This window comes from Rhyacophila brunnea, unplaced genomic scaffold (genome assembly GCF_057557595.1).
Source record: "Rhyacophila brunnea isolate RB1 unplaced genomic scaffold, BYU_Rbru_1.0 scaffold_5, whole genome shotgun sequence".
Taxonomy (NCBI): Eukaryota; Metazoa; Arthropoda; class Insecta; order Trichoptera; family Rhyacophilidae; genus Rhyacophila; species Rhyacophila brunnea.
In genome coordinates this window covers 2,888,047-2,915,986 of record NW_028233170.1, presented here as the reverse complement: position 1 = coordinate 2,915,986, position 27,940 = coordinate 2,888,047, and the positions used below count along the sequence as shown (strand labels likewise).

Below are 27,940 nucleotides of genomic sequence, written 5' to 3'. Positions count from 1 at the left end.
TTAGGTGCGTACCTGAGTGTTTTGTGATCTATTCGTAGTCCACGATTTCCTCTTGATAATTGGTAACAACTCCGCTTTTCCGAGTTGAAAACCATCGTGCATGTATTCATGTAAATATGGATTATTTGAATTGCACAGTGGATCTTGCGAATGCGACGTGACTTTGCGAAAGCCGTACAGATTCAACTGGCGAATAAAGCTGGATATGTGAGTCGTCTTAAAAATGGACTGATTGCATCTCAAATAACTATCCAAGACGTTGTAATTTAATAATATGGTGCGTCCATTATTTCCCCAAAGTATAGCATCATCTCTGGTGTTCATTAAATGCCATAGCTTATGAGGAAAACGCAATCGAGAAACGGCTGTCTCTTCGTTCGACATCTTTGTAAAAAAATATGTCGCAGTATTCCACTGACAGCCCGATTTGTCGAACGATGCAAATGGAGACAAATGAAAATCTATCACAATTTACATTCGCGCCATTATCAAAGGAAATGCACAAAACAGTGGCTACTAAATAACATAATTTTATTGACAGCTAAAGTGAAGGAAGTAAAGTTATAATATTTTTTACAGTTTATTATTTTAAAGTATTAAAACAAAAATTTGAAAGAATATCCTATTACTTCAAAAATATTTCTGTAAAGTTAAAAATATTCCGTTGTAAGCATAAACAATATTTTTGGATCAAGTATCACAAAATATCCCAGCTGAGGATACCATAGACAATATTCTAAAGCTTGACTGCTGCCAACAGTACTATAATTATAGTATTTGTACTATAATTTTGGTCCGCGTACTATGTACGATATAAAACAGGTACAGTACGCCCAAAATAGTACCTATAATTTTGTATGTATGTATGTAAATATGTAAAAAGTAGTAAAATTTCAATATTTTCTTTCGATAAATGGTACCTACTATAATAATTTCGCCATATAAGAAGATTTGGAAAACTTGGAAAAAAATTGCTCGAAAAACGTAAAAAAATTCCTTGACTGGTTTAAAATGAAATTTCTTGAATTCTTCGGTAAGCATTTTTGGTCGGAAAGGTACCCAAATAAAAAGGGTTCTCGGAGTATCTCAAATTCTCCGTTATTTTTTTTCTGAGAAACAAAAAACCTATACATTTTCAACAGATAACAACGCGTACTATATTTTCTCCCTAAATACTATAATTTTGGAGGCTCTGTACTATAATTCCACTTTAAAAAGATGGCAGCACTGGTATATCAGCTCCAGCTGTCAAACTGAAGGTGTCAAAACAATATTCAGATGATTCAGATTAATTTTGATTGTTGACAGTTTTATATTTTTAATGAAAATTTTATAAGTGGCTTACCGATTATATAGTATGGACAAAGAAAGGTAAATAAATCTGTATAGATTACCTATATTCCACTGATTAAACGGTGCATTGCTGTCTCGATGAATCATTCGTTTTTTTTCCCCTTTCTATTATTTGCTTTATATTGCACAATATTTTTCCGTCAGTAATTTAAAATATTATTTTGATAGATTTTCGATGCTGCTTCTTGAGCCTGGCGAAATATATTTTGAGGACTATTCAGCTGTTTGGTTATTGTATGAATCCCAGAAACTGAAAGAGAGCCTGAGCGGCCGACTGAAGCTGTGCTCAAAATCGCTCGTCTTCGAGCCCAAAGACAGAGTTAAACCTCTGATAAAAATACAATTCAAGGAATGCATGATGGTCAGTCAATGGGAAGAAAGAATAAGCACGTCTTCTCACAATGTAATATCAGTAAAGTGCAAGCAGTACGCGGAGATGTTAGAAGGAAATATTATAGCACCTTATAAGTTCAAATCTGAATCGACGGAGTTTTTGTTTCTGTTAAATTACGCATCCATAGCCGATTGCATACAGCAAATGAACCAATTGCAAAGGGCATCGACACTGCACGCTTGCGAACAGAACAGTATGGTGGCAACCATTTGCCACTCACGATATTGTCGCATGCGATTTGATCCACTGTGGCTAGATGACCTATATGACAAAATTCTCCTCGAAATTAATGCCGATCGAGTATCACCGCTGGTGCAAAATCCTGGCAAAATTGTTTTAACGGCAAACACATTGTTTTTTCAACCTTGCAATAATATTGAACCAGTAAGTATTCCATGCATTTCTTAGTTAAACTATTATTCGCATGGTAGAAAAAAATTATATTAGTTGTAAAGATTAATATCCCGTTCACACGTGGATGGATTTACTGCTGGCAGTACGTATTATCGCAACCGTAACTATAAACTTGCAAGTGTAAACACGTATTATCGTGCCAGTTGCAAGACTGCATGCATAGCTCAAAAAAGTTCAACGGCTTCTTAATTTTCACGTGATAGTTGCAACTTGCGCTGTGCTTGTGGAATGATAGTGGCGAGCCTGTCAGAAAAAATACGAATCACACCGCGCAGCACAGAAAACCTTCACACAACAACAAACATTAGTCTCGCTGAAACTTGAAAAATGAGATTTTTGTGTGTAAATCGTTGATTTTTGCGATCGTTTAATTTACGCGCTATTGCTGGTAGTAAATTCATGCACCTGTACAGGCGTTATAGGTAACTAAACAAACATATAACATTTACTTATCCCATTTAGTAAAAAAATAATGGTATTAATACAGTACTCCATGTCATCAAAAGGAGCTATATATACCACACAAACTCATGAATATGGTAAAATTAAGCATGCCAGAGATTGAAAATGATATCATTTAAAAACAGCCGAAAATTTACATTTTTAAAATAAATGTAGAAATCAAAAACCCGTAGTGGATAATATTTTTGATACCACCTACTCACTATTAATACAATCAGTAACCGGATTAAATTGTCATTTCCTCTAAACAATGGGACTAGATAACGTGTTGAGATTTTACTAAAATTAGATAATGAAAAATGTCACTTAAGGCGATGTCTTTACCTACCAGAGGCACCTAGCAGAAAAATACAAAGCTTGCAATTTGAGACATTTTTTTGATAATTTACAATTTCAACAATATTAATTAATATATATGTATCTGAAAACATTAAAAAAATATATTTTTTATTTTAAGTCAAAGATAAACTTTCGTAAACAATCGTAAAAAATGTAATAACATGTGAATTTGTTGAATCGGTCCTCATCTTATTATTAGATATATTTTATGGTCATATTTATTATTAAAATTTAGTTTTCTAAGCATCACCTAAGAGATTTTTAACTAGGTAATTCATAGTTTTAATATTTTTAATATTCATTTTAAGTATTACTTTATTTATTATTATTTATATTTCAAGTTATACACATTTATATTTTTAGAAAAATCGATGTTTTTTAAAATTAATATAAAAAAATATTAAAACTATGAATTACCTAGTTAAAAATCTCTTAGGCGGTGCTTAGAAAACTTAATAAACTAAATTTTAATAATAAATATGACCATAAAATATATCTAATAATAATATGGGGACCGATTCAACAAATTCACATTTTATTATATTTTTTACAATAATTGTAAGTTTATCTTTGACTTAAAATAAAAAATATTTTTCTTTTTAATGTTTTCAGATACATATTTATTAATTAACACAGTTGAAATTGTAAATTATCAAAAAAAAATCTCAAATTGCGAGCTTCATATTTTTCCGCTACGTGCCTCTGGTAGGTAAAGACACCGCCTTAATATACATACCTACTTAAGAATTAAAATTCATGTACCCTCCCCTCCATCCATAGCATTAATTTTCTTTAAATAATTTTGTTCATCATTCACACTTATTGTTTTGTTTTTTAATAGCATCCTGTATTGACAATACAAATACCCCACATTAAAAGGATATTCAAGAGAAGATTTCTACTCCGACAAGTTGTAAGTTTACTACGCTTAAAATAGTAATTAAAATGAAGCATTATTAAAGAAAAGGTGAATCAACACTCCTTCTCCAAGGCAAAGCCATCGGTAGCGAAGGGTGGAGGTAGGCTGTTAAAATCCGCCATAGTGCACATTAAACTTTGTTAGTCATACGTATTTGTTTTTATTGAACTAAGACTACAAATTTACAGGCAGTGTTGATTAGTTTTTAAAAATCAATTAAACCCTGCGCCTAAGCAAACCATAATAGTTTCGGTATATTTTGGGCAACACGACAAAACTGTGCACACTTTTTTATTAATACTTATATGTTTTCGTTGGATTAAGAATACATAATATGTTATTGGTTCATTTTTTTTTTCTTCATTAAGCCCTGCCGAAACCAAACTATAATAGATAAAAAATATTATTCTATCTATAAAATATTCAAAGTTATGTATGGTTTAATTGCATAATTTTAGATATTTTATAGATAGACAAGTATTTTTTGACTATTATCTATTATGGGTTGGTTTTTGCAGGGTTTAATTGAATTTAAAAAAAACTAACCAACACCATCTGTACATTGTAATCTTTTTTCAATGAAAACAAATACGTATGATGGACAGAGTTTTTTTTCCAGTGTCAAATCCTGGGTCTGGCAAGTACACATATTGTTTTTCAATTTGTGTATGAGTCAGTGTATGGACATAATAGGTTGAGCAAGTGGCTGACATCCATTTCTCGTAAAAACAAAATCTGTTAATACAAACCTACAGCCCATAATAGAGGTCCATAATATGATCTTATTAGGATCGAACATGGTCGGAAAAATTATGGACAAAGTTTAATTTGCACTATTTATGGCAGATCTTAACAGCCTAACTCCACCCTTCGCAACTGATGAACATACAGTAAGAAGTGTTGGTCCTGACATCAGGAGATATCCTGGTAGATTGATAAGTCCCAAATGCATTCCAAATATTATATCACAGAATTTATAAACGTTTGAATGAGTTATACATTAATAAATTACTTAGGGTATCAATATTGCAGGGCCTAGAAATCTATAATGACTCCAGCTGTGAAATACCGCATATCTATTTGGCCATGCGCAATCAAGATCAGAGAGATGAACTGTTTTCAAAACTGATGGAGCTTCCCAAATTGAATCTCGATGATATGGAGCAGAATGAAATGACCATGCAATGGCAGAATGGTGTTCTTTCTAACTACGATTATCTATTATATCTCAATTGGTAAGTTGTATTTTGACCCGTTAGGGTCAAAGAAATATGTCTTATCTTTCTCTACTTTACAGACAGTGACGTTCATAGGCAAAGTGCTGCCCTTAAGCAGACTTATTTATAATTTTTAGTTTCAATTTGTCTGCAAATTCTTAGATATTTTACTATTTATTTTGGGCTATTTTAAACAGACAAATACACAAAAAATCTCTAAATCAACATACACATCATATATTGAGAATAAATTAAAGCATGCACGAAACCCACTTTCCAATAGTGTTGGTTTTAGGTAGGTACGCAAAGACTGTGGCGCTGACACGTTTTGAGGCACCCTCGTAAAAATTTTACCTGTGTGATAAACCGACATTAGACTATGTATTTTAATGGGTACATTTTTGTTACAATACAACAATAGTTATGATTTTTTATGTTGATTATTTTTTAAACTCAGATGTCAATACATTCTAATGACGCGACCGCATTGGCTACTTTGTAGAAAACCGCCGTCGCTCTCAAAAGTTGTAATATTTGTATTCCTTCTTTCATTCGCATCCCTTCATAATACGCCGCTCCTATGCAACGCATAGCCTGCTCACCCACACAAGACATCACTGTTTGCAGGAGATCCCAAACACAAGTAAATTTACATTCCACTGACGTCACCAAGAAAATATTTTTAGCAGATGTGTATTGAACTATCTTTTATCCGTTGAATTTTTTTTCTTTGTCACTTAACGTAATTTGTTATTTTATGTCCAGTACTATACGTAATTCGAAATCACTAAAACTTAAGATACGTTTTTTTGAATCTAACAGGCTGATTTATGAATCTAAGTATAGTGCATTCTGGTTTATCCGGGTGCAGAGTATCGATGTGTGAGATTAACAAGGTTTCCGATAATCTGTCGACTTTGTAGGAAAGATGTATCTGAAAAAGTTTAAAAATATATTATATCTTAATTTTTTTTGCAGCTTAGCAGATAGAACCAAGAATGATCTGACTCAATATCCCGTCTTCCCTTGGGTGATAAACGACTACTCGGCACCCAAAATTGATTTAGATGACTTCAATACTTACCGAGATCTTAGAAAACCAATCGGTGCACTCAATATAGACAGGTTAGGAAGGCTCAAGGACAGATACGAAGAAATGGCGCCTCCCAAATTTTTGTACGGCTCTCATTATTCTGCCCCTGGTCTTGTATTGTTTTATTTAGTAAGTATATAATATTATCCTTATAACCTAAATTACACATATTTCAAAGATTCTATGTTTATTTGCTATAGTGTGAAATTTGTTTAGAAGTTTATTTAGGTCAGACAGGCAGAAGCTTACATACATAAAACTAATTTATAATTCGCCAGATACCTCACGGAAAATAGCCATATTATAGATCCGATTCTTATACCAGTGATGTGATGTGAACAAGCGTCCGTGACCTTGCAAAAAATGTAGATGTTGAGTCTTAAATCTGTTTTAATATTTGCATTACATTTTAAATTCATACAAATATTTCTTAATATCACAAATTTATCCCCCACCCTCACTTCAGCACCCTCTTTGTCTTTCAAATAATAATAATTAACTAAAATAAACCCCATTATGCCTACTGTCGTGTACAAGAGACGAAACATGTTTTAGAGAGTCGGTTCATTACACAGTACTCATTGTTGTTATTATCTGTTCTAACATTTTGAATTAATGTTTAATGCAATCAATAATTTTCCTGACTTATTTTTTAGGTTCGGAAATGTCCACACTATATGCTTTGTCTACAAAATGGAAGATTTGATCACCCAGACAGAATGTTCAATGCATTGTCAGATGTCTATCGTAACTGCCTTAGTAATATGTCTGATTTTAAGGTAAACTACAATAATTATTACTAATTGTATTTGGTTTTTGGGCTGTCACTGTATATTCTTACTTCTCATTTTTTCCTTGACGTTTTGGAATCGTTGCTGAGGCCGTGATTCATCCCTCTTAAGCTCAAATTACATTGGCAGATTGCGTCTGGCCCGATTGTCTGCCACGACTGTCAAAATCTATTCTCTATGGTTTTCAAGGATCGGGAGCGATCGCGAATAAAGTGGGATAAACTCTATTTTCCATCCTGATCCAAGCGAAGATTGGCGAGAACGTACGAAGATATCCAAACACCGCCCATTAGGTTTGACAGCTCAGTTTTGATGTAAATTTGCACGGGAATACTGTTCAGTGATGTCACCAATCTAACGAAGCAGTAGTTTTCGGTCAACCTACAATTTTAATAATAGCAACACTATGTTTATTTTAAACCAATCAAAAACAAGAACCAACGCGATTGAATCGTTGCGTGTAATTGCAAATAGTGTAAAAACGTTGGCCACGATGGTCGGCGTGTATCTTTGGATCGTGTTGGGTCTGCGCATCTGCCAATGTAATTATGCCTTTACTAAAACACTAAAGACATTAATAAATATACAGAAATATCAATTTTTTTGTGGAATAGTAATACTGAATCATTTGAGAAAATGTCCTCATTTACAGAATGTTGAAACCAGCTATGTGAAATTTATAATTGCATATTTATGTTTGAAGTTGATTTACTCAACTTGGTCACAGTACACTTGTATTACCCATTTACTTCAATCATCAGGGCGTCAATTTTATTATTGTCATGTTGTAGATATCTCATAAATCCACTATCAAGAATTGACATCCAGCAATATTTATATTAATTTTCAAAGTGAGTCAGCTGCGTTGAATTATTTTTAGGAACTCATCCCAGAATTCTATGATATCGAAAACAACGGTGACTTTATGATCAATAAGTTCGGAATACAATTCGGATACAGACATAACGGTACTAAAGTTGAAGACGTGAATTTACCACCGTGGGCGCAGTCGCCGAAACATTTTGTCGAAACGATGCGCCAGGCCTTGGAGTCTGATTATGTATCGAGGAATTTGCATGGCTGGATCGATCTCATATTCGGGTATAAGCAAAACGGGGAAGAAGCAAAGAAAGCTGACAATGGTATGTTATTGGTCATTATATAATAAATAATATTTATGGTGTGTGTAAAAGAAAAAGGGAGATAATATACGAGGGTGGGTCAATAATTCCTTAGAAAAAAGCATTAAAACAGTTTTTATTTTTGTATTTTTTTTTTATTTCTCAACATAATCTCCTTGGAGCTCAATACACTTGATTAGACGTTTCTCAATTTTTTTTAAACCGTCAGAAAAATAAGTTTTCGGAAGGTCCTCAAAATAAGCATTTGTCCGATCGATGACTTCTTCATTTGCAAAAAAACCTTGTCCACTTAGCCATTTTTTTAAGTTTGGGAAAAGGAAAAAGTCACTGGGGGCTAAATCTGGCGAATACGGTGGGTGGTCGACCAATTCGAACTTCAATTCTTCAATTTTAGCCATTGATCGTAAACATGTGTGAACACGGGCATTGTCCTGATGAAAGAGGATTTTTTTCCTGTTTAAATGAGGCCATTTTTCTTCAATTTCGTTTTTTAGCTGGTCCAATAAAGATGCATAATAATCCCCTGTTATTGTTTTTCCTTTTTCCAAATAGTCAACGAAAATAATTTCACGTGCATCCCAAAATACAGTAGCCATAACCTTACCAGCTGATTTTACGGTTTTCGCCTTCTTTGGACATGGTTTGTCTTCGCAATCCACTGCTTTGACTGTTCTTTCGTCTCGGGAGTATAGTGGTGTATCCATGTTTCATCTACAGTCACAAAGCGACGAAAAAATTCATCCGGATTGCGTTGCATGAGCGACAACAGGGCTTTAGAGGCCACCACCCTATTGCGTTTATTGTCGACTGTGAGCAAACGCGGCACCCATCTTGCAGAAATATTTTTCATGCCCAATTTGTCATGTAAAATAGAAATGACGCTACCTTTTGAGATCCCTGTAACCTCAATTATCTCACTCAACTTTAATCTTCGCTTAACACCATATCGTGGATTTTATTGATCATTTCTGGTGTAGTCACCTCTACAGGACGTCCTGAGCGTGGTTCATCCTTTGTTGATGTACGACCACGTTTAAATTCATTTAACCAGTTATAAATAGTTGCGAGTGAAGGAGCAGATATGCCGTGAACTAAATCCAACTCATTTTTTATTTCCTTTGCTGTTAACCCTTTTATATTAAAATATTTAATAACAGCTCTAAACTCAATTTTCTCCATTTTCCATTTTTCCATTTTCCACAAGCAAATTTTTTTTTTAAATGTACGAAAAACACACAACAACCCGACCAATCTGATTGAAACTTCGCAGCATACTGAATCGGTAGTGCCGCTGCATGAAAACAAACCGCTTACAGTACTAGTCGCGCCACTTGTCGGCTTTTCTAAGGACTTATTGACCCACCCTCGTATCTAAAAAATTGAAAAATGATGAATTAACCATAATTAATATTACCATTGTGGAACCAGACTGTAGTATCTCGAAAAAATACAGTTTTAAGATAACTGTGCAATTTTTATCACTGCGTAGTTGAAACTGTCACAAAAATAGTTTTCCTTTTAATGAAATTATACATATGCACTAGAGTAGACCGTAATAAAATACTTACAACAGTTTAGCTGTAGCTCGAAACTTATTACTTATTACGTACTTATGTAGTTTTAAATTGCTACATCTACACAACACTGTCAGAAATCCATTCTATCAATGCGGTTTCTTTTTCACTCTTTTGTTTTTATTTTACCAAATATTCTATTCATTGTTTTATGGTTTGGTTTAGTATGGTTACAATCTTTGAATTCAATTATCTCAAAACTATGATTTTTACTACATACTACAGTAAATCACTTATCACAACCAGTTATTCAGTGTTGTTTGTTTTTTCCTGAATATTGTTGGGAGATTATGTCATCTCGTAATTTATGCAACATGATGAGTGTGTTGACGGTTGCATTATTTTCCTCTAGCCATTTAATGGTAACATCAATCCCAGCTAGTGCATCTTCTGATTTGACTGTATGAGCTGCAGTTGGTTGACAATTATTGTCTTCATCTTCAGAATCCAAGCCTCTTGATATATATATGAGGTTGTCTTCAGTTAGAAGTGGCGCATAGTCCTCAGAACTTTCTGCTATTTATTCTTCTAAAAGATTTCGCGTTAGCTCTGAGTTTTTAGTCATCCTCTGAATCAATTTTTCTAATGGAACTAAGTCTTCCGGATCCCAGTTTCCATCATCTTGATTCATGGAGGGCCACAGCTTTTTCCACGATTAAATTATTGTTCGTCCCGGTAGGTTGTTCCATGCCTCAGCTACGTAAAATATACGACGGCGGACAGCTGACATAGGCACGCAGCAGACTACTGAATATGACATACGAATACCGGCGAATTATAGAGCTTCGTTTTGTGCTTTTAACTAGTAAAAATAATGGTGGAATATAGTAGTTATCAGATAATTGAGCGTAGGGGATTACTGAGAGAGTACTGTACCAAAATTATTTACAATTTCCTTTCACACACAGAATGTAATGTGAACCTAGCGACATGTAATTTAAATAAATTTAATTTTTTGTTTTCATTAAAGCTATACCTCAGCTGAGGCATGGTCTAAAAAGATCATGATTAGGCGATGCGCGGAATGCAGGTTGCGGGTGCAAATGACGGAAGCCGAATGAAATATAATTTGTCATAAAAGTTCAACATGCATCCTTTTTATGTTATGTTTATTATTATATTCGTAATAATAATAGTATATTCATTGGCATGTTTTCTTTTTTAAGTACATACGTAAAGTTTTTTAGTCATCTTTACACGATTTAAGAATATTTTCATCCGACGCCATGACAAAACAAATCAACGTGCAGACGCCTTGACTATCGCTCTCCGAATGACAACCTATATGACTCCGAATGAAAGCCGTAATTTCGTTCTACATACAGTTGAAACTTATTTGCCGTTTCACTTACGTACGCTCTTAATATACAAGGATTTCTAATATTTATCACAGGGGCCAACCATATGTGGTATTTTTGTAATGCCTATTTTGGCTATTATGGGGTGCCATGGACAAAACCCCACTTACAGAAGGTTGAAAATAGTTATGTGCAAATTATTAACAATCGCATATTTAACTTTGAAGTTTATTATTTTTTTTTTGATTTACTTAACTTGATCACCAGTGCATTTGTATTCGTACAATCAGAACTTGAATTCACCGTTTTTTCTGTTTTGGTTGCAGTATTTTTTCATCTATGCTACGAGGGATCAATAAACTTAGACGACATAGCAGACATGAACGAAAGGCATGCCCTCGAAGTACAAATCATGGAATTTGGTCAGATACCGAAGCAAATATTCAAAACCCCCCACGTCAAAAGAATACCGAACTCAATACATAGACCGCTATGTAAAAATACTCACCTGGTCGTAGAGAAATTGCCGGAGCATCTGAAAAAGCCGTGTTACGATATTAAAAACCTTCGCGAAAGTTTGTCGTTTCATTCTCATAAGGAAGGTGTCAGCTGCGTGCTGATATCTAAAGACATTCAGCGAATTATTTCCGTCGGCAAAGATGGCCTCTTGAAAGCGTACAGCTTGGAAAGTAAAAAGCAAACTCGGAGCATCAGCATCGGAACTATGCCGTTGAGTTCTTGCGTTCAGATGGATGATAACACGATTATAGTTGGGTCGTGGGATAACAGTATGTGAGTACAATGAATGAACAATTTTGTGCAGAGAGATGTGAACTAATTGCATACAAAACACGCGAACATGTTGTAAAAAAAAAATTTTTTTACCATGTCCGATTCTAATAAGATCATATGGGCCTCTATTTGTATTAACAAATTTTTGTTTTTACGAGAAATGAATGTTACCTACTCACTTGATCAACCTATTGGGTACATACTCTGACTCAAACACAAATAATTGAAAAACCATATGTGTATTTGCCAGACCCAGGATTCGAACTTGGGACCTACGAGGTTATAGGCCGATGCTTAAGCCGCTCGGCCATTATGTAAAAATAGATGTATGTAATAATACAATAGACAATATTTAAATTGAGGGGCCGCATATTAAAGAGGTACAAGTGACAAAAAAATAGTTTGGAGCAGTTTTCACAATACCACATACCAGTTTATTTCAGTTTATTTGTGAAAGGGGATTCAAGCATTCATTGTGAAATGTTATAAGCATTTTATTTCTAGCATTAGATTACATTCTATGAACTTGTCTGTATAAAATGTTCATCTGGTGAATATTGAAAACAGTAAAGTTATGTGGAATAAATTGACAATGACTTTGAATTATTGATTTACTCCACTTGGTCACTGGTGCACTTGTATTTCTTAAATGCTCGGCTCCTCAATTCTATTGAATAAGTTGTACTTGTCGACCGTTCTAAACTGAAAAAATTCGAGGAATTCAAATTATAAGTTATTTTTCGTGTGCGCCCAATTGTATTATGTATATACAGTCGAACTCGGTTATTACGATCTCGGATGTAATGAGCAAACATTCATTGACATTTTGGTTTATGATTTTCTCCATACATTTATTCACTGTTATAACGAGCAATTTATCGTTTAAAATTATTTCGACCCTAAGCAATAAAATCCGATCGGACAAGATGCCGCCAGGGTCGGATTACATTTATGACACTAGTTAAGTGTTTAAGTACCTACCTAATTGGTGTTTCGCTGACAATAATAAAAAAGTATCCATGCATATGGTTGAAAAATCCAAGGTTTGTCTTTAGGTACCTACCAGCGTTCATTACAATAAACAACTTCTTTTGTAGTTTATGAATGCCATGCTCGTTTCGGGGATTTTTACGATGGTTTTCAGATTTTTTATTTTCGACTTTTTGTGTAATGTGACCACTCATTTAAAAATACCTATTCTCTGATATAACGAGTAACGCTTATAACGAGCAAATTCAGTCGGTTCCAGCTTCCTCGTAATAACCAAGTTCGACTGTAGTTGGATTTATAATAACATTTATAACACCCTTTTTAGTTTGATGTACGATCTGGAATATGGCCGTATTGTGGATAGTTTTAGAGCGCACGATGATTCAGTTACCTGTCTGCTGTGGTCGCCCAAAGGTAATTCAAACAGGTTTGATTCTATTGTATATGTGAGTGTTGTAAACATTTTTTGCTTTTTTGAATATACAATTAATATGTAATACCTACACCAAACATGCTGGATCGACGAACTCTCCAAGTTTGGCGAATGTACATGGCAGCAAAGAACTGAAGACTGAGAAGAGTGCAAGGAGCAAAGGGAAGCCTTCATCCAGTAGTGAGTCGACCCTGGCTGATGTTGATGATGACCTATATCATCTATATAGATGGTCCCTAAATATATGAGACTAAGTGCTCGTCTGTAGTCATCTGGCGGGCGCGGCGCGGCGGCGTCTTGCGAAACTCAAACGTAAAACCGTATGTATTATGCTCCAAAAAAGACACTGTCTACAAACATTTTAAACACGGTTATACGTTTGAGTTTTGCAAGACGCCGCCCCCGCGCGATCACTACGTTCTTGCACTAAAACTGCAGAAAAGGGTTACTAACATGATTAGATTAGTCATTTCGCATTGCATATTCATTTGTAGCAATCTTCATTTGCAAGCATTTCAACAAAATTTAAGATTCACATTTTGGGCTGAGTGAAATTTGAACACACACCTTTCACTTGATGAGTGAATGCTCTAGCCATTTAACTATCGACTCGAGCACCTTCGTTATAGTACATACGATTTGAGGATGGTTAAATGTGCACTTGCCCGGAAAGTGGACGATATGTGTTCAAATCACAGTAGATTTTTTTAGGTAGTATTTCCTGAGGCTTCTTCAAAAGTATTCAGTATAGAATGCTACATTCTTAAATTTTATGTTTATCGAGTCTTCAATAAAAAAATAATCAAAATTAAAAACAGTGTTTCTCAAACTTTTCATATTTATTTTCAATTGAAAAAATTACCTGATGTGATTCTTTATAATAAAGGATTTTGTGACTACATAATATCTTATGGCATCCTTTTCAATTGCTCCCGGCACAGTTGGGAAGCTCTGCCTTAATATAATATACTGAAAAGGGCAGTAAAAATAAAATCCATTATGTAAACGTAATTTTATTTGTTTCGGCATTTTCTTAAAATATTATTTAAGATTAATCCAGCATTAGGCTTCATTTGTCGTTGTTATATTCTATTCTGTTACCATAGATGGCATACTAGTTTCCGGAGGAGTGGACTGTGCTGTAAGAGTTTGGAGTTCTCTCAGCGGCTTCGGCAAAGGAACATTCCGACCGCTTCAAGGATTAAAAACGGAGCTCGATCACGACGCCAAGATTACGTGCATAGCTCTTAACAGGTGAGATATATCAGTTGAAATTATGGTATCGAACTACTTAGATAGTTTAAATAAACATTAATTATATATCCAACCACTGGATGAGAAACATTTATTTTTATAATTTAAGCAAATGAGGGTTTGCACATAGCACAACTGGTTTCTAAACCCAGGCCATGAGGCCCAATAGTGTACCCAGTAGTGATAGTAGTGTAGTGAAACAGTAGTGTATTTAGCAGTAGCGAAGGGTGGAGGTAGGCTGTTAAGATCCGCCATAAATAGTGCACAATTTTGTTAGGTAGTCATACGTATTTGTTTTTATTCAACTAAGACTACAATTATTTACAGATGGTGTTCGTTAGTTTATAAAATCAATTGGACCGTGCCTAACCAAACGATAATAGTTTTGGTATACTTTGGGCAATATGACAAAATTGTGCACACTTTTTCATTCATACTTATTTGTTTTCGTTGGATTAAGAATACATATTACACATTTTGTTGGTTGGTTTTTTTAAATTCATTAAGCCCTGCCTAAACCAAACTATATAATAGATAAAAAAATATTATTCTATCTATGATTTAATTGCATAATTTTAGATATAATATAGACAGACGGATTATAGAGGATAGAGTACTTTTTGACTATTATTTATTATGGCTTAGTTTTTTCAGGGTTTAATTGAATTTTAAAAACTAACCAACGTCATCTGTAAATTGTGGTCTTATTTCAATGAAAACAAATACGTATTACTCACAAAGTTTAGTGCGCACTATTTATGGCGGATCTTAACAGCCTACCTCCACCCTTCGCCACTGGTAATTAGTAATACAAGAGTAACAATCGCACACACCCAGGCTGTGAGAACGTCACATAAATATATTGTGGCCACACCGAAAATCGAACTCGGAGCCCCCGAATGAAAGGCCAGCGCCTTACGCACTTGATTATGACGGCCTGTATAGAATATTTACACAGCATATTACAGTTTAACAGTCTCGTGACTTCTTGCAATTTCTAGTGACGGATATTATTCTGATTGTAAAGCATTGTTTAAACCAATTTTCAGAGATTGCAGTGTACTTATCACGGGAACTGGCGATGGTGACATCTTTTTGTGGAACACATCGACGAAGGTGATGCACAGTCGATTACCGCAACACGCCGATTCGGTGTCGGCTGCTTGTTTCATTTCCGAGGATAAAAGATTTGTCACTTGCAGCATCGACGGAGAGTTCAGAGTCACCGACATGACCGTCAACTCACAGGTTTCACTTGTTTTTTACTCTCTTACAGCTAAGTGAAGTAGAATATCCTCCAGATAACCTTCCCATTGTACACAATGACAACGATTTGTGTGTATACGCAACCGTGTAATTGTATTAGTAAAAGCCAGGCACTTGATTGGTTTATTCACGTACGCCGTATAATTGTATTAGCAAATTCCAAGCATTCGATTGGTTTACTGACCTTTTAATTTAAAAAAATCTATTCCAAATGGCAAGGTAACGGGATTACGAAACATTCAAATTACAGTAAAACCTCGTTAATACGAATTCCATGGGACCGAAAATTGAAAATAAATTCCAATTACAAAATATGACAAAAATATTAAAATTTTGAAAATTTTTATTTTTTTTTATTTTCATTAATTTCATTTACGATCATAGATGTGCCTACGAAATTTCCGATTCCGTGTGTGCTAATTGGTCATAAAATGTCAGGATTATTTATATTACCTTCTGACAATAAGTAATTTATGATGTTTTAAGCAAAATCTGTCACAATTTTCAATGACTGGCTCATGAAATAGTGTACTTTATTATGATTTATTGAATATTTTTATTTGCCAGAACTCTGAAATAATTTCGAATTACGAAATTCGAATTAAAGGTATGGTTTTATATGAATATAATGTTCAAGGGATATTTTTTTGCGAAAATTTCGAATTACGGCAAATTTCGAATTATCCGTGTTCTTATTAATTAACGAGGTTTTACTGTAATACCATTTATTAAAAATTTACATTTGAAAGTGTTTGAAATTCGATTCAATATGAACTTTGTCACCAACTTTTGTATAGAATTCATAAGTAAACGTCATACTATTTGCATTTTTTTTTTACAGTATCACATCTATTATGAGATAATATTTGATTAAACCGTTTTATTAGATAATTATTAATACTGTTCTGTGAAAAACTAATTTTCTACGTACATTGTCTGCGCTGGAAGCCTTTTTCTTATTCAACCTATTCTCCACAAGTTCTACAAGTTTGATTAATATGCTAAAAATTATATTTACCTAAAAAATAATGATGTCAATCTATGTACTGTAATACCTACTGTGGTCTTTGAAGTTTGTTTTTTATAATATCCTTATACTCAAAAATCTTGTCTAAAAAGGTGGTTGGAATCGATCCATCTCATTTACTTATCGCTACGACAAAAAAACATACATTGTATCTATCAAGCATAGTTTATTAGAATGGACTGATACTTTTTGAAACCTTATCCACATTTTTACTATTTCAAATTTATAACTTCTTTATACAATATTGAATATACTGGAATATTCCACACTTGGCCAAAATCTTATACAACTTCCTTTCTCTGTATGTCAAATACCTTTCATTACGCCAATTCTTCTTAATTACCTAACAGCGGTTTTTTAAAATTCTCCACCGTTTAACATGAGTCATGTTGCCTTGCTGTGTCTACCTTGATTCCAAGATCTATGGTAAACAACAGGCTTATACACAGTGGCGGCTCGTCCTTATGCACTGCGGTACTGCAGCACCCCCAAGCAAATTGAGACAAATTTAATATTATAATATACATAAATTTATGTATATTATATGAAAATATCAATATGATTAAGCGTGTAATCAGCTCGCCCGCGCATCGATACATCCAATGTCCAATAATATTATCATACAGCGCGGTAGGTACTTGATTTTGCACAGTACAGATTTCAATAGAATATTCCCGAGTGGGCGACGGAGGGGCGCAGGCAGCGGTGCGCTCACAGCTTCGTACTGTCGGTGAGTTTTCAGTATTTCTCCGTTTATGCGTCGCGCGTGAGCACGCGCGCCAGAGCGAGGAAAGAAATATAGCTAAAATGATTTATTAACATTGTTAAAATTCATTTCTGCAAGCAATTTATGCAAAGTTCTTTATTTTAATTATTAGTATAATTAATTATTTATATTTAATTTTGATGTTAATAGTAAAACATAATCCAAATAAACATTTATTTTTATTTTTAATCAACCGCAGCACCCCCAAATATCTTATCCACGAGCCGCCACTGCTTATACATAATGGTGATTTTACTTATGTGTTCATCGGTACCGAATTGAATGTATACATTCAAATGAGACCATTTTTACTTATCCAGTGATGTATGAATACTTACCCACTATGCCAGTGGTTTCCAAACTTTATGTTACTACGCCTCCCTTTAAAAAAAATCTAATCTTGGCGCCTCCCCCCCTGTATTTCATTAAATAATACAGACACCTTTTTAAATAGTCAACAATGTACTAATACAATAATGAAAAAAATATATAAAAAATAAACAATGTTTTACTATTTATATTATATTCATTTTTAAATTAATTTGTTTTTCATGCGACGAGTGTGCTTGTTTATTAGCACAATCAATTTCAATAGTAGTCAATCGAAATTCATCACCATTCATTGACAATTGGATTCTATCATGGTCCCACATGCTGAAGCGGGTCCCCAGGCCAGGATCTTTCAACCACATATTTAAAATATGTAATAGTTCTGAAACAAAGCTGCGCATTTAAATGGTAAATAGACATATTTAAAAAATACAGTGATTCATAAGTACCTGTTCGTTTCGATCATGGTTGAAAGATACATGTTTTCGTTTTAAGACACCAAACAGACGTGAACGATCTTAATTAATTATAATATTTATTTTTTCTGTCAGGTTTTTAGTAAACAACTCTCTGAGGGCTTATCTTGCATGGCGTGGGACGGAAAAGATCTACTCTGCCTTGGTGGTGTCAGAGGAGGCTTATTCATCTGGAACCTGCAGACCGTTGTACAATTAATTGACATCAAAATTCATGACGGTAATATGGTATTAATATTTTTGCATTAACCTTTCTAACGCGGCAACTGACTTTAGTCAGCCTATACGCGCGAGTCATCCGCGCGTCAGCTGACTAAAGTCATTTCGATTTTCGTTTGCCTAGTACTCCTTTCGGCCAGGCGCGAATAATTCGAACATTGATTTAATTTATTCAGAAATCATCCTTCTCTTGACATCTGTCAATGGATAGCCTAAACTTTTGTTCTATCTAATTTAAATAAATATTTTTCGGGAGCGTGTCTTGAATAAAAAAATATCAGTCATCAGGCCAATTCAAATTTGCCGCGTATATAGTGTCTTATCGCTTCTTAGTGCATGTGCGTCGAAGACATTTGACTGACGTGTTTGTAACGATACGAGTTTGCGATATAATAAGTTATATTGTTTTTTAATGATTGAAAAACTATTTGGTGCGTAAACTGTTAAATAGAATATTCGAAATTTACATTGATCAAAGTGAATTTACAAAATATTTTTACAAAAGGAATGCTTTTGGAGATTGCATTCATTCGCCTATCTGCTATTATATTATCCGCGAGTAAATAGTTTCGGAAAATAATTTGAACAAGGTGTCATTTAAATATACCTAGGAGTCCGCGATTCAATATGTCTCTTTGTTTATCATTGATTAACATTTTTAAATACTATTTTCTGGTTATAGAATTAGGTGAAACAGACAAAAATTATTTATTTACCCTAGTTATCAGCCATTTATAAAGAAAAGACACGAACAATCAGATGCCCGTTCCCGCATAAATGCAGAAATTGTCGTATTACGCTACACCAGGTCCCGCGCTACTGAATTTTTATACACTGCGCGGCAAATCATCGTCTGCTGGTGTGAGACAGACACTTGAGAATTATTTTTTTCGTAACACTATTCAAAAGGGTTTGATTCATGACTACTATTTTTTTTTATGGAGAATTCTTCTTATATTTATAGTCGAAAATAACTCGAGTTACTTACTATCATGTCATTATAATAAAATAAGAGATTACCTATTCTAGTACCAGTGGGTCTATTCTATACTTATCGACCGCTAAAGTGATAAAGTAATAAATATTATCATACTTAGGGTAGGTTTGTATCAAAATGTTAGCACTTATTGTAACAATTACACGAAGTTGGTTTTTATTGTTGCAATAAGTGCTATATTTTAACAGCACCTATCTTGCTGCTGTTGAAATATCGCACTTATTGCAACAATAAAAACCAACTTCGTGTAATTGTTACAATAAGTGCTAATATTTTGATACAAACCTACCCTAAGTTTGATACTATTTATCACTTTAGTGTTCGATAAGTATAGAATAGACCCACAGGTTATTGAAGTAATATAATAAAAAAAAAACAAATGAACTTGAAAATAAAATTGTGGTGACTATAAAGCATTTAGAAGTGCAAAAAGTGTTTGAAATTTAATATTTTACGAATTGTAATAGCCTAATAGGTATTCGAAAAATAAACCGTTTTGTTATAAACTATGTGTCATTCGATTCCATTCAGTTCGGGGTCAATGGTAGGTACAAACCAGGCACTGGTGGTAAGTACATTACTCTCAAATAGCCAGTAGTTCTCAAGGATGATTTATTTATACTCGACCTGCAGTGCTGCAATGTGTATGAGAGTTCAAATAAAAGTTACACAGTTTGAGATGTCCTGGATGCTATAAAAATGAGCTATTTATGACTGATATTTTTTTAACACACTCAACAAAAATGCTCATAAAAGTCATAAACCATATTATTATTCATTATGTGTATGACATATTTGTCGAAATCGTAGCCGTAGACTATAATACTGAACTGTTCTTACACTTGTTAATCTGTCATCGACGCATTAGTCCAGCACCATTTCGTAAGTGTCATGGCGCCGCTCGAGTAAGCCGGCATTTTTTCAATGAAGAAATCTTGTTCGTGATTTCTTATCAGTTTTAGGCGACGAATGTTTATTTTTAGAGTCACATAAAATATTAGGTTCTGTCATAATCATTTTTGAACTTGACTCCGATTTTTTACTACTCTATTTGTGTATGTTTGACTGACATTTATTACGATTTATTGATGCTTGAAATAACAACGCGCACTGTTGTACTAAGTCGGGATTCGTAACGCTTAGAAAGGGTTAAGAGCATACATAAATCGTGGGAATTAATTCTTAAATCGTATAAAGATGACTAAAAAATGTTACCCACTTACTTGAAAAAGAAAACATGTCAATGAATATACTATTATTATTACGAATATAATAATAAACATATCATTAAAAGGACGCATGTTGAAATTTTATGACAAATTATATTTCGTTCGGGTCGCGTCATTTGCACAATCCGCGCATCGTCTAGTCACGATCTTTTTAGACCGTGCCTCAGCTGAAGTATAGCCTTAATAAATATCTATCTCAGTGGAAGTGAAGAATTATTCAAAGAATAATAACTACCCTACTATCAAATACTTCTCGAAGATTCTTCCGTATCTCGAATGCTAATTTTCCTTCTTACTGTCCAACAAGAAGATTTAGGCACAAGCCGGAAGGCGCTGTTGCCGACTAAATGGGAGGAGCTTGTTAGTTTATAATGGAAGTGCGGTTAAAAATGGGAGGAGCATGTTAGTTCACAGTTTTAACACGTAGCCAAGAAGATGTTGTTCCTATACTATACGCATTCCTTTTTGAAACAAATTGTATGGAATCATAATTAATTTTTAAACCCATTCACAATGTAATTAATTAATGTGATTTCCATACATTATTTTGACAGTAAGATGAATATGAATTTAGTGGTACATGTCGTGGCCTACAGAGGTCGCAGAAAAAACTCTATTCCACGAAATCATTCATGAGAAACTTTTGCAATTCGAAGATGGGTATATAGAAATAAAGATATCCTTTGTCGCGGATACAATTATTTTTAAGAACAATTGCGTGGAGTTTGGAATAAAGGCGCCGGTCTACATAGGGCATGCATACAGAACCAGACCAGAATTGAACCCTGAAAAGAATGTATGTTTTCAATTTGATTTATATTTTCTAGGAGCCGTTAACAGTATCGCGATCGCTCCAGAATGTACATTTATTGTGACGGGAGGTGAAGATCATCATGTCAAGGTATGGAGTACTGCAGATGATTCATAGTAGACCATTTGTGTTGATATACCATAATCAATCTACAATAATTAGTGGTAAATTCTTCGGTAAAGTGATACTAATCCTTTTATACCCTGTCCACATATTCAAAATAATTTATGTTGTAAATTTGTTGGTAGTCTACCCACTGCAAAACATTACAGATTATTAAAATAGACTGTTTTTAATCTAGATAAATCATAAATCTTACATAATTCGTCTCTGTTCTGGCAGAACACACTAACTGGAGAATACTAGTTTTGAGTAATTTGACTTTGAAGTTGTTAAAATGTTTGAAATAATGGTCTATCATGTGAGTTTATTAAGTAATCGTAAAAAGGATGACTTTAAAATAAAGACTTTATTTATTAAGACAGTTTCCAGACGGTAAAGTTTGAAATAAGGAACATTTTGGTAGTAACTCAATGTAATTTTTTCAAATTAGTGTCTTCTGCCAGAACAGTGACGAATTATTATCTTTTTATGCTCACCATATATAATATCATGGTTGCTGCCAAAATCGGTAAGTCGATAATTTAGGTATTTAGAGTTAACAACGGATTGTGTGTCTATAATTATATAAATATGTATGTATGCTAGAAAAAAATTCAAGGTCATCCGATAAATAGAACATGCATATAAAGCACAAAGAAATAAGCATTATGCCTGATTTCAGAGGGCAAGTCAAACCTCAAATTGCAATTACTCCATAACATGATTTCGAGACTTACCAACTTTTGGCAGTAACTCCGCAATATGAAAGACAGGCTTTCATTAATACTTCCTAATCGAAAGATCTAAGGTTCAAATCCTGCGACTGGGTTAAATCTACGTGCTGTTCTTGGACTCAAGGCATGAGTGAATGGCTGATAACCAATCCTCGAAAAACGTCTGTTAAGATACTACCCTCATTGGCTTAGAGCCGAAATGGCATTTTACCTTTTATTTTCTATCAGTAATAAGTATTACTATTATATTTTTAAAATAAGTTCATTTATGTGTAATATTTAGGTGAGGTCTGCAATTAAAAATTCATACGCAAGGAATAGGTAAATACTAGTATGTATATCTTATTTTATCCTATTCTACATGTCAATTGTTAATCATGCCTCAAAACACATGATAGAATGTTACAATACCTTGTATTTTATTGTATTTTAATTGCGGTTCGCTTACTAAACTTTGACTGGCAATAATATAGCTCAGTGGCGAAAGGTAGAGGTAGATTGTTAAGATCTAACATACATAGTGCACGCTAAACTTTGTCAGTCATACAACAATTATTTCCTCTCCATGGTTCGACCTCTTTGTGTGCATAGGTACAATATACATGCAACTATAACTAACTCAAACAGTTAGATAGTGTTTTCGTTAATGCGATGATCGCATAGCAAGTATGTACATGTATTTCTTTAAGGTGTTCGTCCAATGTAATGTTGCGTGTAATGTGTAAAACACATTCAATTCGGTTGCGATCATTGCCTAAGTAAAATCAAACCATTAGACTGGTATATTATTCAATGCACCAGTTGACAATGTCCCTTTTGAAGCGGAATAAACCTATCCTGATTATTATTTAACTCAGTGGAATTAGTACCTACTACATATTGTGTTTTATTTTTATTAAATAGTCTTTGAATTAGACTACCTTACTATCAATATTTTAAGTCTTCTTCAAGTAACATAGCTATTATAAGTGTCAGCTATAAATATCGCAAATCATTACGTACAATAGTCGATCATACAAGTGTCGTGTATATACATTGACCAGTGTACATTCGGGGTCCTGATCCCAATCCTCCTTTTATCTCTCTCCCTCCCTCCTGTAGTTGCAGTTACCCCCCGTCCGATTACAGGTTACTACTTAGTTCAACATAATTGCAACCTAATGCAAAAAAAATTGTCATGTATTATTTTTATTTTAATTTTTTTCGTGAATGGATAATAAGAAATGAAAGAGCCGCAGAAAAATAGGATAAAAAAACTATAACAATCATTTATATTGTTATAATAAAATCCTATCCGGCCACTTTTTCTTATGGACTGGTCTTTGTAGTATTGAGTGTATTTATGGAGAAAGCTGCCAGTCCACAATTTAGGCAAAAATTAGTTATCTTGTATAATATATTATAACAAGGTTGTGATTGCGAAATCTCATCTGTAGAATAAATCAGACAAGGTGAATCCCAAATCTCGAGAAATAAATTTTCCGAAATTTCGAGAATTCTCATTTCTCAAGAAATCAATGAGAATCTCAAGAATTCGAGGAATCGTTATAGAAAAAAATGACAGTAGCAGTTGAAGGGGGAAAAATACCTGCCAACCTGGAATTTAAAAAAGTTCCGCCGATTACAAAATTTTTGGCATACGATAAGCTTGAAAAAAGCCCTTGACTTTGAACTGGAACGGAATTTCTTAAATTCGCTGGTGAATTTTTTTTGAAATGAAAAACAAAAAATGAACCTTTGACTATGAATCGGAATGAAATTTTTTTTAATTCGCCTGTGAAAAAGGTTTGGTAAGAAAAGCGTAAAAAAATAAATGTCTTGAATTTGATCTCAAACGGATTTGGCCAGTGGAAAATTTGAACAGATGAGTTAAAAAAATAAAGATTTATATTGAAAATCCCAATCTCATTTTCTCAAGAATAAAAATATTCTTGAATTGAATGAAAAGTCAAGAAACCACAAGCTTTATAATAATATATATTATATATTTTTTTTTATATACTACAGGCCCTATAGGCCAACGCTTAATCCGCGCGGCCATCGGTGGGGTATGTATCATTAAAAAAGTAAATCATTAGGTATTTTTAAATAATCACAATTAACACAAAATTGTCTTACATGAACCACCGAACGGTGCGTTCGACCTCACACTCGCGGGTCGTCCCTTCCATGGTAAAAAATGTAGAAGCAAGTCGGCGTGGTATTCATGCGCGAGGTATAAAGGTCCATATATAAAAACGCAACCCCAGATGGTGATAATAGACGCGCAGGCTATAAATCTTGTGTTCTGTGGAGACTGACTGCTTCCTGCATAAATACGCTCAGTGAATGTTCCATTTTGATTATATCAGAAGTTTTGTGAAATATTTTAAATAATATTATTTGTGATGTCTCTGTGATTGCCTATTGGTTATGTCCCTGTGATGAAACGTTAAATATATTATATTGAAAAATGGAATTGATCAATCCTTTTCTTCATAAATAATGATTTTAATGTAATGATAATAATCTCATAATATGAAACTTTGTGTTGTAAGGTAAAAATGTTCATTGTATATTAATTAAATATATGGGTATGGACCTACTTTCAGTTTGTATTGAGCTTTTCAAAATAAAAGAAATGTTTTATAGAATACAATTTGCATATGGTGCTGGTTAGTTTTTAAAATTCATTTAAACCTTGCTTAAACCAAACGATAACAGTTTTGCAATGTTATGCGCGATCCAACAAAAATAGTGCACACTTTTTCAGTCATACTTACATATTTGTTTTCGTTGAATTAACAATACATATTATTACAGATGGTGTTGGAGAGTTATTTTAAAATTCATTAAGCCCTGCCTAGACCTTACCATATTCAATAAAAATATATTTTCCAATCAATAAAATTATATACGGTTTTAAATGGCATAATTTTAAATATTTTTTTTATAATATTTAAATATATTTACTATGGCTTGGACTATATTTTTTTTTGACCATATCCGATATATCCGATCCTATTATTAGCTTATCTCACGGAGTGGAGGTTCGTATTAACCGGTTTTTTTTTTACAAGAAATGAATGTTTGTCACTTGCTCAACCTATTAGGTCCATTAGACTCAAACACAAATTGAAAAACAATACAGTACTCTCTCAGTAATCCGCCACCCCAAAAACCAGACAAGTGTCCAATTAGTGATTATAGTGCATTCATAAAAAATATGGTAAAAATTAAAACAGGTATTTCGTAAAAATAGTGTTTTTGAGAAATTTTTGCTAGCAAATTACGGTTTTATTTAATCAAGTATTTACTAAATTATACATATTTGTAAACTAAGTTTAATAACTAAATATTAAACAGTAAATCACTTGACACAACCAGTTGTTCAGTGAGGCATAATATATACTCTTGATTGGCTATGACCAAACGTTTCATTTTGTGTCCCGGATGCATTGGAGCACGGCGTAATTGTGATGCAGTCCTTGGGCACTTTCCTCCCTGGTACAATACTTTCTTCGCGATGAATGTACGTTTTCGTAGAAGTTTCCAAAATAAACCTGTCTCATCTGCGTTGTATACTTGTACGCGGCGGACTACTTAATTTGACAATCGAATTATAGAGCTTGATTTTGTGCTTTTAACTAGTAAAAATAACGGCGGATTATTGTGTTGTCGGATAATCGAGCGGCGGATTACTTAGTGTGTACTGTATGTGTATTTGCCAGACCCAGGATTCGAACCTGGGACTCGTTGACGTTATAGGCTTGGAATAGGCAGAGTTTGAATTTAAAAAAATAACAAACACTATGTACACATTGTGGTCTTAGTTCAATGAAAATTTTTGACTGTTTAGTGTGCACTTTGCACTTCTTAACAGCCTACCTCCACCCTTTGTATAGAATGACCGTGGCTGAGTGTTTGAAGTCACTGCTACAATGTGGTATTAGTAAATCTTTACGGATTGTAACATGCAGAGATCTATGAGCATAATGTATTTATAATACAGCTGTAAATAAATATATTATATTGTAGTATGTTTCGTTGTTCATTGTTTTGTGTGTTGTATCATTATATTGACGTAGTTGATAGGAGTGCTTGTCACTGAAGCCGCGGGTGTGTGTTCGATCCCGCATTTAGCAACAATGATATATTTGTTGTTTTTACAATGTGTTACCCAATGCTGGGAAAATGACCAACAACCCTTTCTACTAAAAAAACTCTGTTAATATAAAATCCACCCCGCCTCATATACCATGGAGATATACTTTTTTAAGACAACACCTCTCTGCATTTAAAATTTTATCTTGCAAAGAAAACATCGCCTCTGTTCTGACAGAACACACTAACTGGAGAATACTAGTTTTGAGTAATTTGACTTTGAAGCTGTTAAAATGTTTGAAATAATGGTCTATCATGTGAGTTTATTAAGTAATCGTAAAAAGGGTGACTTTAAAATAAAGACTGTTTATTTACTAAGAAGGTTTCCAGATGGTAAAGTTTAAAATAAGGAACATTTTGGTATAATTAACTCAATATGTCATTTTTTCGAATTAGTGTCTTCTGCCAGAACAGTGACGATATATACTCATATAGGTAGTCATTCTACATTTTTCCTGTTCTATGGGTACCGCATTTTAATTAGGTAGGCCATACTAATATTAGTGCCGTGTTAACACATTTAAGTGATCATAATTATTATTGGGCCCAGTCCAGACCAAATCCACTTACAAATTATATGATGGTTTAATTTGTAATAATATGTAAACTTTTGCCGTTGACATGAGCATTTGTGCATAGTCATTTGTTTGAATGTTTATAAACTCAACATACGTCTGCACATATGAAGGGTACATGGCAAAAACAGGCTCATCGTTAAAATGATAATTTATTGTGCAGGAGCAAAAGAAGAATGAAATCGTTATTGGTTAGAAAATGGGTTTAATATTAAGTAAACAAATTAATATATTGATTGTTTTGAAATATAACAAAGTAAAAAAAGCAATAAAAACAAATCCTACGTTTTTGTGCAGTTTTCTATACAATGACTTTTACACAATGCACAATGAAATTTTGCCTTGACTACACTTTCTTCTCTCTTCATTTATGAAGCAATGGAATCTATTTTGGTTGTTTTAATGATACCATTCTTGCGTACTTCCTCTGTTGAACAAAATATTTGCATTTAAATCTCAAAAATGAAAAAAAGTGATGAGTCTGTTTTTGCCGTGTACCCTTCATACGAGACCATTTTTCTACCAAATTAAATATTTGGACCGTCGACATAATACTAATTTGCCACAAACCAACATTCGTCACTACTGCCAATGAAACCATAAAAAATTTCCCTCAAATATGGGCACACTTTTTTATTTGTCATATTTTCCATGTGCGGCGGCGGAATACAAAAATATATTATGGTAACGTGTAAAAACTTTTCAAATGTATTTATACAAATGTTTGTCAACAGTTTTCATTTGTTTACGGATAAAATGTATCTCGATCTGGACTAAACATTGATAAATAATTAAAGTGA

At 33.6% G+C, this 27,940-nt stretch overlaps 1 protein-coding gene across 1 annotated transcript; it reads left to right on the top strand.

The window, feature by feature from the left end:
• Positions 1-1,217: 1,217 nt before the first annotated feature.
• LOC147065895 (protein FAN-like) lies at positions 1,218-22,294 on the top strand. The gene is made up of 13 exons (XM_085955928.1): positions 1,218-1,371; positions 1,522-2,131; positions 3,804-3,875; positions 4,914-5,116; positions 6,077-6,320; positions 6,848-6,970; positions 7,863-8,124; positions 11,323-11,788; positions 13,104-13,192; positions 14,318-14,465; positions 15,515-15,713; positions 18,406-18,550; positions 21,603-22,294. The coding sequence occupies exons 1-13, from the start codon at positions 1,358-1,360 to the stop codon at positions 21,701-21,703; spliced, it is 2,676 nt and encodes an 891-aa protein (XP_085812054.1). The 5' UTR covers positions 1,218-1,357; the 3' UTR covers positions 21,704-22,294.
• Positions 22,295-27,940: the final 5,646 nt, after the last annotated feature.

What these genes read in the sequence shown, in the direction of transcription:
- LOC147065895 (XM_085955928.1), top strand. An exon ending in TCTGCTGTGGTCGCCCAAAG is followed by an intron (nt 13,193 to 14,317) that starts GTAATTCAAACA and finishes CTGTTACCATAG; the next exon opens with ATGGCATACTAGTTTCCGGA. An exon ending in TGACATCAAAATTCATGACG is followed by an intron (nt 18,551 to 21,602) that starts GTAATATGGTAT and finishes TATATTTTCTAG; the next exon opens with GAGCCGTTAACAGTATCGCG.